Source organism: Myotis daubentonii, chromosome 1 (assembly GCF_963259705.1).
Source record: "Myotis daubentonii chromosome 1, mMyoDau2.1, whole genome shotgun sequence".
Classification (NCBI taxonomy): Eukaryota; Metazoa; Chordata; class Mammalia; order Chiroptera; family Vespertilionidae; genus Myotis; species Myotis daubentonii.
Window position 1 is genome coordinate 66,258,633 of NC_081840.1, and position 12,987 is coordinate 66,271,619.

The window sequence follows — 12,987 nt, forward strand, 5'->3', positions numbered from 1 at the left end:
CCAGTAACTCAACCGTGGAGCTTGACTTGATCACCTTTTCTTACTTGAAGGGGCCCTGAGTCCAGTAGGACCTGGACTGAAGGCCCAGTGGGGAGGTCAGTAATCACTGAGAGCCTTTAAGTTAGCCACTGCTAGTCACCCTTTCTCCTTTAGGTAAGAGACAGGGAAGGAAGATGGCTTCGGCTATAATTATAGCAGTCCATCCTCAACAAAGGTGTTAGGCACAATGTCTGAATGTGGAAAACAGAATAACTTATTTCCACTTTGGAATTCATTCTGTATAGTGAGGACTCACTGTTTATCTGAAGGGTTTTGAAAATTCTCATGGTAGGGGAAAGCAATTTAAGATAATAAAGATGCATTAAACTCAAATCCATTCCATGAATCCTTCGAAAGCTGGCTATATTAACCATGCTGTATATACGGTACCAAGATTAAAACCAAGTATTTTAGTCCCATTAAGAACATAATTACCTTCAGTTCATTAAGTGAATTGTGGTGTTCAAAATTTTTCTTTTTTCTCTTAATATATTGATCAATGGACTCCATTTCCTTAAAATGGGCCTCATGAAGCTTCTTAAAGTCTAGAACATTCCACAAAATATGAAAATTAATAACAAAATCCATTTATTTACCTTCCCTTAGTTTTTCTATAAACACTTATTCTCTCCTCTGCATTTCTAACATTCAGTTTCAGTATCATCTTTGTCAAAACTTTAATTTGAAACATTTAGAACATTTAGTTTTTGGAAACTCAGTGGCAAAGCATATCTATCTTAAAAACAATTCAATATTCACCATCTCTCCATTGTGCCACTGCTAACTGACATCTTGATTTTGTCTAGGGAATAAGAAAAGAATAACATATTTGTCCTCTCGCCTCACCAATTAATCAAATGGCCTTATTTTAATCATAAGTTTGATGTTTTACAATGCTTAGAAAACTCTATGCCAAGCATTGGCACACTTTTTCTGTAACGTGCAGATAGGAAATAGGCTTTGTGACCACAAATGGTATGGTCTATCTGATTTTCTTCTTTTTTTCATAGAACCCTTTTTAAGTGTAAAAATCATTCTTAGCTCAAGGGCTAGAAGACAGGCCAAGGCGAGCAGTAGTCTGCTGGCCCCTCTACTGTACTATTCTAAGTATATATTCTAAATATATATTCTGAATAAGAAATAGGGAAGAAGAATTACATGTCCCAAAATGGAGTCTCTTAGACTAGCGGTTGCCAACCGGTGGTCCGTGAGGCCTGAAAAGGTGGTGACCACTGGTTTAAGGAAACCTTTGGAGCAGCGATCGCCAACCGGTGGTCCGCGGACCCCTGGTAGTCCGTGAGGTCCAAAAGGTTGGCGACCGCTGCCTTGGACTTTTTTTTTTTTAAGTAATTTATTATGGACACTATGCCAAGTACTTTACAGACATCCATTCTCTGATATTTAGTGAACACCTGCTACATGTTAGTTACTATGCTAGGTAATCAGAAGTGGGAAATAGGCTCAATTAATCTATATATCAACCTGATGAAATAGGCAGTACAACTATTCCAACGTTCAACTGAAGAAGTGATTTACTGAGGATAAATACACTGCCCAAAGTCTCCCAGCCAGAAAATGGGAGAACGCAGATGCCAGCCCCAGTTCCGGCATCCCAGCTTTTAGCTATGACAGTACACTGACTCTCCAACGCCAGCCTGCAAAACTTACTTGGAGTAGTGGTTGCAATTCTTTTATTTTTTCCAGATTTAGAAAACCCATCTGTGTAGACAGACTTCTTTCTTTCTGAAGGTACCTTTGAATCTTCATTACCTGAATACAAAGATACAGAACCAATGAAAAGACTTCAACAAATGTCACGAGAATATTCATGTGATAGGCTCTGCCAAGGTGGTGGGAGAAATGGCACACAAGGAGCACGACGACTGACTTACAGCATCACTAACATTTAGCTCATATGCCTGAACTAGGCAGAAATTTTGCTTCCTATATAGAAGTTATATCAAAAATTTAAAAACACTTTTCCATAACTTTGCTATAAACATGTTATTATAACTAGACTGATAAAAAGCACACAACCGCCCTAGCTGGTTTGGCTCACTGGATAGAGTGTCGGCCTGCGGACTGAAGGGTCCCAGGTTCGATTCCAGTCAAGGGCATGTACCTTGGTTGCGGGCACATCCCCAGTAGGGGGTGTGCAGGAGGCAACTGATCGATGTTTCTCTCTCATCGATGTTTCTAACTCTCTATCCCTCTCCCTTCCTCTCTGTAAAAAATCAATAAAATCTATTTAAAAAACAAAAACACACAACCCCACCAGCCTAAGACACATCATTAGCATTCTGGCATGTTTCCTCGGGTCCTTTGCTTCTATACAGGAACATCTCTGAGGTACTGAGGGTTCTGTTCCAGACCACTGCAATAAAGCAAGCAGTAATTTTTTGCCTTGAATTTGAAAAAAATTGCAACATCTGTAGAGGCAATAAAGCAAAGCACAATAAAGATAGGTATGCCTATACTTGTTTTTGTTCTTTAAATTCAGTTGAAATCATGAAGTACACAAGGTCTACTATTTTCCCCACTAATAATCATTTTTCAGCTCGAGGTAATCTACTAAAAACATGTAAATGGAATTTCAAGTAATACTACTTACAAAGTCATCATCTTTAAGGTTCCCTAATGTATCCATTAAACAAGGCAAAGAATATTCCATAGAGCAGTTGGGGCTCCAGGGGCTTCTGCTTGGACCCTGGCTCTAAAGCCAGAGAGAGCCTACTGGAGTGGCTCAGTTGGTGAGAGCGTCGTCTCGTACACCAAAAAGTTGTGGTCAGGAAACATACCTGGGTTGCAGGTTCAGTCCCTGGATGGGGAACGTATGGAAGGCAACCAATTCATGTTTTTTTCTCTCTCCCTGCCTTTCTTTAAGCATGTCCTTGGGTGAGGATTAAAAACAAAACAAAACAAAAAACAGAGAGAAAAATTCTGTGAAAAACAGGATATTTAGAGTCAGGGTCACTCCTCACAAGGTATTTATTAATTACAAATGGAAAAATAGTAACTTTACAGGGAAGCAGCGTAGCAGACACCACCATCACCAGGTGATGGAACTTAACATGACTAGTCACAGGACAAACCAACACCTGTGTCTTCTGGGGTGAAGGACACATCCCTCAGCCAAAAGTGCATGATCTGAATCTAATCATCAGCACATTAGACAAACCAAGTCAGAGGATCCCCCCAAAAAAACCTGCCTATACAAAAAAATGTCAACATCCGGAACGACAAAGGAAGACTGAGAAACTATTCCAGATTAAAGTAGGCTAAAGAAACATGACAATGAAATGCAAAGGGTGAGCTGAGATTTCCTGTTTTAAGAGAGATAATTGATGGAATTATTGGAATATGTGGATAGAATTATTGGGATAATAAGTTTCTAACACAAAAATGAGTGTCTTTTTAAGAAAATTTATTTAATATTTGACTTATACAAGGCAGTTGGATTCTCTTACCTACTTTTTTTTTTTTTTTAAATATATTTTATTGATTTTTTACAGAGAAGAAGGGAGAGGGATAGAGAGTTAGAAACATCAATGAGAGAGATCGATCAGCTACCTCCTGCACGCCCCCTACTGGGGATGTGCCCGCAACCAAGGTACATGCCCTTAACCGAAAATCGAACCCGGGACCCTTCAGTCCGCAGGCCGACGCTCTATCCACTGAGCCAAACCGGTTCGGCTTACCTACTTCTGTAGATAATATGTTACATATTTTGGTTGAAGAAATCTTGCCAAACACAGATGTGTGATTGAAAGGGAAGAGTATTTTAATAACCTTTTCAGATAATCTTTTTTGATACTATACCATAACTTGGCAAGTAGTGGTGTCCTAAATGTTAGTTGCAACATGGAATATGAAGCCAAGTCAATGACCTTTTGTACTCTGTACATTTGAGAGGAAGTCCCTGTGTTTTGAGAAGCACACACTGAAGTATATTGGGCAGTGGTTCCCAAGCTTTTTTTGGCCATGTCCCACCTAAGCATCTCTAAAATCCTGATGCACCCCCCCTCCATGACATATAATTCTTATTATTCAAAAAGTGAACTCGTATTCACATGGAGGAAGCCTAAAAGGCCATTAACTTGGTCTAAACAAGCTTCCAAAGAACATGGTATCCATGAAAGAAAAAAATAAAAGAACGAAAGGACAGCTGAAGCACTGAGGAAATCACTAAGAAATTGTTTAAAAAAAATATGAAGTCATATAAAAAAATAGCAAATAAAGTTTCAAAACATATAATAGAGAACTGAAATGCATAAATATGTCACAATATAGATTTATACTAGTGGCCCAGTACACGAAATTTGTACCATTAAAAGAGAATTAATTAGAGGAAATATTTTAAAATTGCTATTTACCCTTTCTCTGTAATAGAAGTGTCCAGCAGGCCCCACCCCCATTGGACAACATCAAGACCCGGCCGGCCCCACCACTGTCAAGCCCCGCCAGATGGGAGAAGCAGCCTCACATCCTGGTGCCGGGGCGGGGGGCGCGGCTTCAGGTACCCCGGCCCCAGAGCCACGCAGCCTCAGGTCCCTGCTGATCATTTGTTATGGTGTCACAGTGTGACTACCATTTGCATATTAGCTCTTTATTATATAGGATACTGTATATGAGGCCCCTAGAACCATAAGAAATGCAAAAAATTCATTAATAACTCATTCTCAAATTGTCCCTGCTTAAAAATCTTAAAAATCAAATTGCCCCCCTGTGGGGCATGTGCCTCAGGTTGGGAACCACCGATTTAGGGTAAATGAGCACATATCTGCAGCTTACTCTCAAACAGTTCAGGAAACAAATGTATACCACATGTATATGTATATACATAAATACATATATGTATATATACATATATACATTTATATATATATATACACATATATTTATGTGTATATACATATACACATAAATACATAAATATAAACAGAGAGGAAATAATGTAGTGTTAACATTTGGGAAATCTAGGTGAAAAAGACATAGGAATTCTTGGTATTATTCTTGCAACTTTAAGTCTGAAATTATATCAAAATAAAAAGTTAAAAAAAAATTCTCTCACCAGAAATTAACTATATGATCAAATTTTTCTCCTTCAAACAGCTTATGTTTCATTAGTCAAACCTGACTTAATGGTTCCATACTCAGTTTTTTTATGGCATCGAAACTTAGTCGTAAAGCTACATCTTCTGGATAAAATAATTGGTGGAATAGCAGACATTTGTAATTCTACCCCCACTTTTGGCTCTTTGTCATACTTCCTAACAACTTTCTCTAAATCATGGTTTTAAAATGGGTATGTGAGGCATATGTATGAAAAGACAAAGATGCTCTAGTTGATTTTGCTCAGTGGTCAGAGCCTCGGCTCAGTTTGAAGGGTCAAGGGTTAGATTCTGGTCAAGGGCACATACCTTGATTACAGGTTTGATCCCTGGCCCCTGGTTGGGGTGCGTGTGGGAGGCAACCAATTGATGTGTCTCCCTCACAATGATGTTTCTCTCTCTCAATCCCCCTCCCTTTCATTCTCTTTCTCTAAAAAAGAAGAAGAAGAAGAGGAAGAAGAGGAAGAAGAGGAAGAAGAGGAGGAAGAGGAGGAAGAGGAAGAGGAAGAGGAAGAGGAAGAGGAAGAGGAAGAGGAAGAGGAAGAAGAAGAAGAAGAAGAAGAAGAAGAAGAAGAAGAAGAAGAAGAAAAAAATGAAAAAATATCCTCGGGTCAGTATTATTAAAAAAAAAACACCACAGGGGAAGTGTAAAACCTGGGGTGCTTATTGAAAACTGCAGACACCCAGACTTATCTTAGACCTACTGAATCAGAACCTCGACCTCCTGGAACTGTATTTAGTAAGAAATGCAAAATTATGGGGGAAATGGGAAGGCTCAGCATTAGAAATTCTGCATTTAAATGCTTGTTGGACCTGGACCAGGCAATTGACTGTTGCAATTGGCAGGCTTCCTCAGGAAGGAAATCAGAAAGCAGAAGTCCTGTTAGGTATACAAGAATTGAAGTTTTCTGATCTTATTGAAACAAACTTTTAGTTGAGAAGGTTAGGGAAGAGGTTTTTTTTTTTGTTTGTTTGTTTGTTTTTTGTTTTTTTTAAAATATATTTTATTGATTTTTTACAGAGAAGAAGGGAGAGGGATAGAGAGTTAGAAACATCGACCAGCTGCCTCCTGCACGCCCCCTACTGGGGATGTGCCCGCAACCAAGTACATGCCCTTGACCGGAATCGAACCCGGGACCCTTCAGTCCGCAGGCCGACGCTCTATCCACTGAGCCAAACCAGTTAGGGCGGGAAGAGGTTTTTAGGAGGTTAGAATCTAAGAAGATATACAAACACTAGGGGCCCAGTGCACGAATTTGTGCACCTTGAAAGGAACTGTGGGCTGCGAGGCTATGGCGGGCACAGGGCCGGTTCTCAGCCCATCCTCTGTGCCGCCACCCGGCCTCTCCAGCCATAGCTCCCGGTCCCCTGTCTGCAGGCAGCCCCGCTCCTGCCAGATGCCACTCCAACGCACTAATGGCCCTGGCCACACTCAAACCCACTGAAGGCGCAGAGCCATTGGGGCTGACACCAGCAGGGGATGCGAGCAGGACCGGCACTGTCAGTGGGTGCAGCAGCAGGTGCTGCCCCAGTGGCCCCTCAGGAGCAGGGGGAGGTAGAGAAGCCCTCAGGGGCAATCGGGGCCGGCAGCCACTGCTCGCACCTGCTGACGGCACCGAGCGATCAGGGCTGGCATTGGGGTCCAGCAGCAGGTGCTAGCAGCAGCTCCGATGCTGGCTTCAGGTGTGAGCGGGGCTGGCACCAGCAGCAGGTGCAAGCACCAGGCAGGACCATGGCACATGGGAGCAAAGAATTTTCAGTAACCAAGAGAGGCTCGCCCCAATGACAGCGACTGACACCCGCCTTGTTCTGGCGCCCCCACTGACCTGCTCCGCCATCCCACCATGGCCGACGCCCGCCATGTTCCGTGCACGCCCCCTGGTTGTCATAGCAACCAGTTGTTCAGTTGTTCTGCTATTTGGTCTATTTGCATATAAGTGTTTTATATATATATATATATATATATATATATATATATATATATATATATATATATATATATACACACACACATACACACATATACATATCATAATAAAAAGGCCACACCACTGGGAAGGTAGACTTTGCAGCTCCCTTTTAATTATCCTGATCAGGCAAATAGGTATTTGCACTTGTCTTGGAAGTAAGCCAGAAGGAACTAATGAACAAAATGCTGGTTCTCCTCATCACTGGGTAGAGATCAATTCTCTAAACTCCCCAGCTACCACTCTTATTCTGGTTTTTAAAATTAATAAAGATGATATGATGGCCTACTATATTTGGTTCAAACTTTTACTTAAATTGTCAAACCTTTATAAGTGCTATAAAATGGTGTTATGGGTTGAACTATATTCCCCCCAAAAGATATGCTAGGATATTAACCTCCAGTAACCATGATATAACCTTATTTGTAAACTAGAGGCCCGATGCATAAAATTTCTGCAAGAGTGGGCCTTCCTTCCCCTGGCTACCAGCACTGGCTTCCCTCTGGCACCCAGGACCTGGGCTTCTCTCGCAGCCCTGGCTTCATCTGGAAGGTCATCCAGAAGGACGTCCAGTCTAATTAGTATATTACACTTTTATTATTATAGATAGATTCTTGGTAGATGTCATCAAATTAAAATGAAGTCATTAGGGTGAAAACCCTAATCCAACAGGACTGGTGTCCTTTTTTAAATCCTCAACTGAGGATATTTCCCCCATTGATTTTGAAAGTGGAAGGGAGGGATGGAGAGAGAGAGAGAAACATTGATATCAGGGAGACACATTGATTGGTTGCCTCCCACTCATGCTCCAACCAGGGCTGAGGATTGAGCCTACAACACAGGTACATGCCCTTGACCAGGATCGAACACGGGACCCTCCCACTCGACGGGCTGATGCTCTATTCACTGAGCTAAACCGGCTAGGGCAAGAATAGTGTCCTTTAAGACAGAGAGAACGCCATAAAACAGACTAATTTAGCTGCAAGCCAAGAAACACAGGATCAATTGCCACCACTAAATGTTAGACTAGGCCAGGCCAGATTCTATCCAGGGTCTAGAACAGCCGTGGGCAAACTACGGCCCGCGGGCCGAATCTGGCCCTTTTGAAATGAATAAAACTAAAAAAAAAAAAAAAGACCATACCCTTTTATGTAATGATGTTTACTTTGAATTTATATTAGTTCACACAAACACTCCATCCATGCTTTTGTTCCGGCCCTCCGGTCCAGTTGAAGAACCCATTGTGGCCCTCGAGTCAAAAAGTTTGCCCACCCCTGGTCTAGAAGGAGAATGGGCCTACTGACACCTTGATTTCAGATTTCCAGCCTCCAGAAGTGTAAGAGAATAAATGTGTTATTTTAAGCCACCCAATTTGTAGCACTTCATTACAGCAATCATAGGAATCTAAGACACATGCTGCCCTAGTAGTTCTGGATTTTTTTAGTTACTTGGCATACCATTTATTCCACTATTTCCCGAGGACACTGCATTCTCGTTTCCTTGTCTCTCATCTGGTGGAGATGGAACTTCTGCAACAGGTGTGAGAGCCTGGTTTTCCTGCTTTTCTTGATTCTGGAACTCAGTGGGATCACTTGCTTTTATCTCTGAATGATCCTGCTACAAATGGAAAAGGGAAATAAATGATTTAAATAATAAATAAGAGAGAAAAATCAAGATGGCGGCATAGGTAAACACCTGAAATTGCTGCCTCGCACAACCACTTCAAATTTACAACTAAAAGACAAAACGGACATCATCCAGAACCACAGGAAGGCTGGCTGAGTGGAAAATATACAACTAGAAGGAAAGAGAAAAGCACACTGAGACTCAGAGGAGGTGCGGAAGTGCAGAGATACTGAGGCGCACGCGGCAAGGACTGGCAACTGAGGACGCGGCTGTCTTTTTGAATCAGGAGGGAGTCACAAGCCCTCAACTGCTCTGAACTCCAGTTCCAGGTGAGTCTCTGGGGACCCAGACTCATACAGGGAGAAACTGGACTGTCCAGCAGCAGGCAGAACTCGGAACTCGAGGGCGGCTTTCTCTCAAAGGTGCTTGCAGAGATTACACAGGGCCCCTTAGGGCAGGACTGAGGATCAGCCATAGTTGCTTGCTCCGCCCTGTTGATTCCCTGAGACCCCGCCCCACCCAGGCTGCGAGCAGAGGCTTTTGCATATGAATGCCCTGGCCCTTTGCAATATGAAAATTACCTAACAAACTGCAGCTGGGCCAGACAGACCCAGAACTTCCAAGAGAAGGCCCAAGGCCCCACAGCAGCTTGCATTACTTCACAGCTGGGCCTCATTTGGGCACCTCCAAACCCCAAACAAGGAAAGGGAATCTGCAGATCTCCTCGTAACTCCTGCTGGGTAGCCTCAGGCAGAGGCTAAATTAGCACCTCCTTAGATCCAGGAGCCAGTGTACCCAGTGGTCAGAGTGAGACCATCCAATTACAACTCCTCAGATCCATAAGGGACACATTCAGGGGGCAGACTCAGTGAGCACCAAAGCTCCACTGAAGCAAGTCTTGCCTCATAAGGGTGTCTCTAGCACAGAAATTCTCCCACCGTAGACACTGCTGATTCTCACAGCCAATTGGCTTGGAGGTCAATTCCTCCCAGTGATACCTACAACAATCAAGGCTTAACTACAACAAGACTGTGCACAAAGCCCACAAAGGGGTGCAACAAGAGTGTCCACCACAGGTAATTGGGGAGGCTGAGCCACTGGGCCCTATAGGACACGTAGCACACAAAGCCACTCTACCAACACAGGGAAGCATAAAAAATGCGGAGACAAAGAAACAGGTCACAAATGACAGAAATGGAAGAAAGAAAACTACTGGATATAGAGTTCAAAACCACACGTTTAAGGTTTATCAAGAACTTTCTAGAAACCGCCGATAAATTTAGTAAGACCCTCAAAAAGTCTGGTGAGACCGCCGATAAATGCAGTGAGACCCTCGAGGTGATGATAAAGGACCAACTAGAAATTAAGCATACACTGACTGAAATAAAGGATATTATGCAGAGTTCCAAGAGCAGCCTAGAGGATCGCAAGAATTAAGTCAAAGATTTGAAATACAAAGAAGCAAAAAACACCCAATTGGAAAAGCAAAATGAAAAAAGAATCCAAAAATACGAAGATAGTGTAAGGAGCCTCTGGGACAGCTTCAAGCGTACCAACATCAGAATTATAGGGGTGCCAGAAGATGAGAGAGAGCAAGATATTGAAAACCTATTTGAAGAAATAATGACAGAAAACTTCCCCTACCTGTCAAACTGCAGCGGGAAGGCCGGGGAGGGTTGGGGGGCAGGAGGTAGGGGGGTAAGAGATCAACTAAAGGACTTGTATGCATGCATATAAGCATAACCAATGGACATAAGACACTGGGTGATAGGGGAGGCTAGGGGACTGTCTAGGGCGGGGGGATAAAATGGATACATATGTAATACCCTTTGTAATACTTTAAGCAATAAAAAAAGAAAGAAAGAAAGAAAGAAAACTTCCCCTACCTGGTGAAAGAAATAGACTTCCAAGTCCAGGAAGCGCAGAGAACCCCAAACAAAAGGAATCCCAAGAGGACCACACCAAGACACATCATAATTAAAATGCCAAGAGCAAGACAAAGAGAGAATCTTAAAAGCAGCAAGAAAAAGACAGTCAGTTACCTAAAAGGAGTACCCATACGACTGTCAGCTGATTTCTCAACAGAAACTTTGTAGGCCAGAAGGGAGTGGCAAGAAATATTCAAAGTGATGAATGCCAAGAACCTACAACCAAGATTACTTTACCCAGCAAAGCTATCATTCAGAATTGAAGGTCAGATAAAGAGCTTCACAGATAAGGAAAAGCTAAAAGAGTTCATCACCACCAAACCAGTATTGTATGAAATGCTGAAAGATATTCTTTAAGAAGAGGAAGAAAAAGAAAAAGGTAAAGATACAAACTATGAACAACAAATACACATCTATCAACAAGTAAATCTAAAAATCAAGTGAATAAATAATCTGATGAACAGAATAAACTAGTGATTATAATAGAATCAGGGGCATAGAAAGGGAGTGGACTGACTATTCTTGCGGGGAAAAGGGGTGTGTGGGATGCGGGAAGAGATTGGACAAAAATTGTGCACCTATGGATGAGGACAGTGTGTGTGGGGGGGGGTGTGAGGGCAGAAGGTGTGTGGGAACCGGGTGGAGGGGAGCTATGGGGGGAAAAAAGAGGAACAATTGTAATAATCTGAACAATAAAGATTTAATTAAAAAAATAAATAAAGTAGCACTGTAAATAAATAAATAAATAATAAATAAGAAGTCATCACATTTGAAACTTGCTAAGAGGATACATACATCTTAAAAGAAAAATATTTTTGTAACTATATATGGTGATGGATATGAACTAGATTTATGATGCTCATTTCCCAATACATACAAAAATAGATTGAATCATTCAATTATACACCTGAAACTAAATTAATCTTATATGCCAATGATATCTCAATTTAAAAATATGCCATTAAAAATTGAAAACATTGCTTATAGTCAGATATTTAAAAAAAGAAGTAATCACTACCTTCAAAAGATGAATACCAAGCCCTAGCTGGTTTTGCTTAGTAGATAAGAGTTTTGGCCTGTGGACTGAAGAGTCCCAGGTTCAATTATGGTTAAGGGCATGTACCACGGTTGCAGGCTCCTCCTTGGTCAGAGCACGTGCTGGAGGCAACCAATCGATGTTTATCTCTGCCTTTCCCCCTCTCTTCCACTATCTCTAAAAATCAATAAAAATATAAATGAATACTTAAAAAAAAAAGATGAGTACCTAGCTGAGGGGGAAAGGTGTTAAAGAAAAGTAGAATAAGATTTCGATTGCCAGGTTTGGTTCTCTGCCCCATCAAGTGTCACAAGAGTGTGAATCAGGGACTAGGAGATACTAGGGACCATGTAAGGCATAAATGGCAAGATTAACTCTTTTAGGTACAAGAAACTAACACTAAGAGACCCCGATAGGCTACCAAGTAAGGGACTGTACAAAGCTAGCAAATAAATACTAGGACTAAGCATTGTAAAAATTGTTTGAATGAAAGGATGATATAATCAGAGTCCTCTCAAAGCAAGTGAGGGAAGCCCCTGCAATCATCTGACCTTGCTGCTATAAGACTAAGAATAGTGTGACCACCAGGTCTAAGACAGGCTAGGAAAGAGGGGGGAATATCATATTTAATGTCGGTTTCTTTCCTTCGTATTTACTACACCTCACTTAAGAAACTCTTAATGAAGGTTGGTATTTCTTCAACAAATATTTACTCTCTGCTTAGACTTAACAAGTGCTTCCTGAGTGCAAGTGCCTGGGGCAAGGTGATGAGCAGCCTAGACTTGGGGTTGTGCATTCATGGAGCTTACAACAAACAGTGTTTACCACTACGGATAGCAAAAGAGAATTGACAAAAAATTCCCTAAGAATATGCCAATTTTGGCACAGGTGGTGGCTTATTTTCCATTTGCACACCTCCATTTACCTGGGAGTCAGGATTGCTGTGGACAGTCCTGCGCCTTCTCCTTTTCTTGGTGACATGACCAGCTGGTTCCCACTCAGCTTGTTTCTGACTGCTGATCTGCAGCTCAGTCTCATCACAAGAGGATGCAGAAGTTTGGCTTTCATCCTGAAAAGAGATATATTAATCTACCATGTCCTCTGTATAGAGGCATAATACTCAGAAAGAATGAGCATTTAAACTGAATAAAAAACATATTACGTCCAACCAGTGTGGCTCAGTGGTTGAGCGTTGACCTGGGAACCAGGAGGTCACAGTGCACATCCCTGGGTTGCAGTAGGGGGCATGCAGGAGGCAGCTGATCAATGATTCTCTCTCA

The 12,987-nt window shown here is 41.9% G+C and overlaps 1 protein-coding gene across 1 annotated transcript in view; it reads right to left on the bottom strand.

Annotated features, from left to right (window-relative positions):
* Positions 1-12,987, bottom strand: part of NUSAP1 (nucleolar and spindle associated protein 1) — a 40,589-nt gene that overhangs the window by 17,404 nt on the left and 10,198 nt on the right. Inside the window, exons 3-6 of the mRNA XM_059657561.1 lie at positions 12,633-12,776; positions 8,575-8,734; positions 1,708-1,809; positions 475-584 (exon numbers count right to left, since the gene is read on the bottom strand). Coding sequence (XP_059513544.1) covers positions 475-584; positions 1,708-1,809; positions 8,575-8,734; positions 12,633-12,776 — 516 coding nt within the window. The remainder of the gene's footprint in view (positions 1-474; positions 585-1,707; positions 1,810-8,574; positions 8,735-12,632; positions 12,777-12,987) is intronic.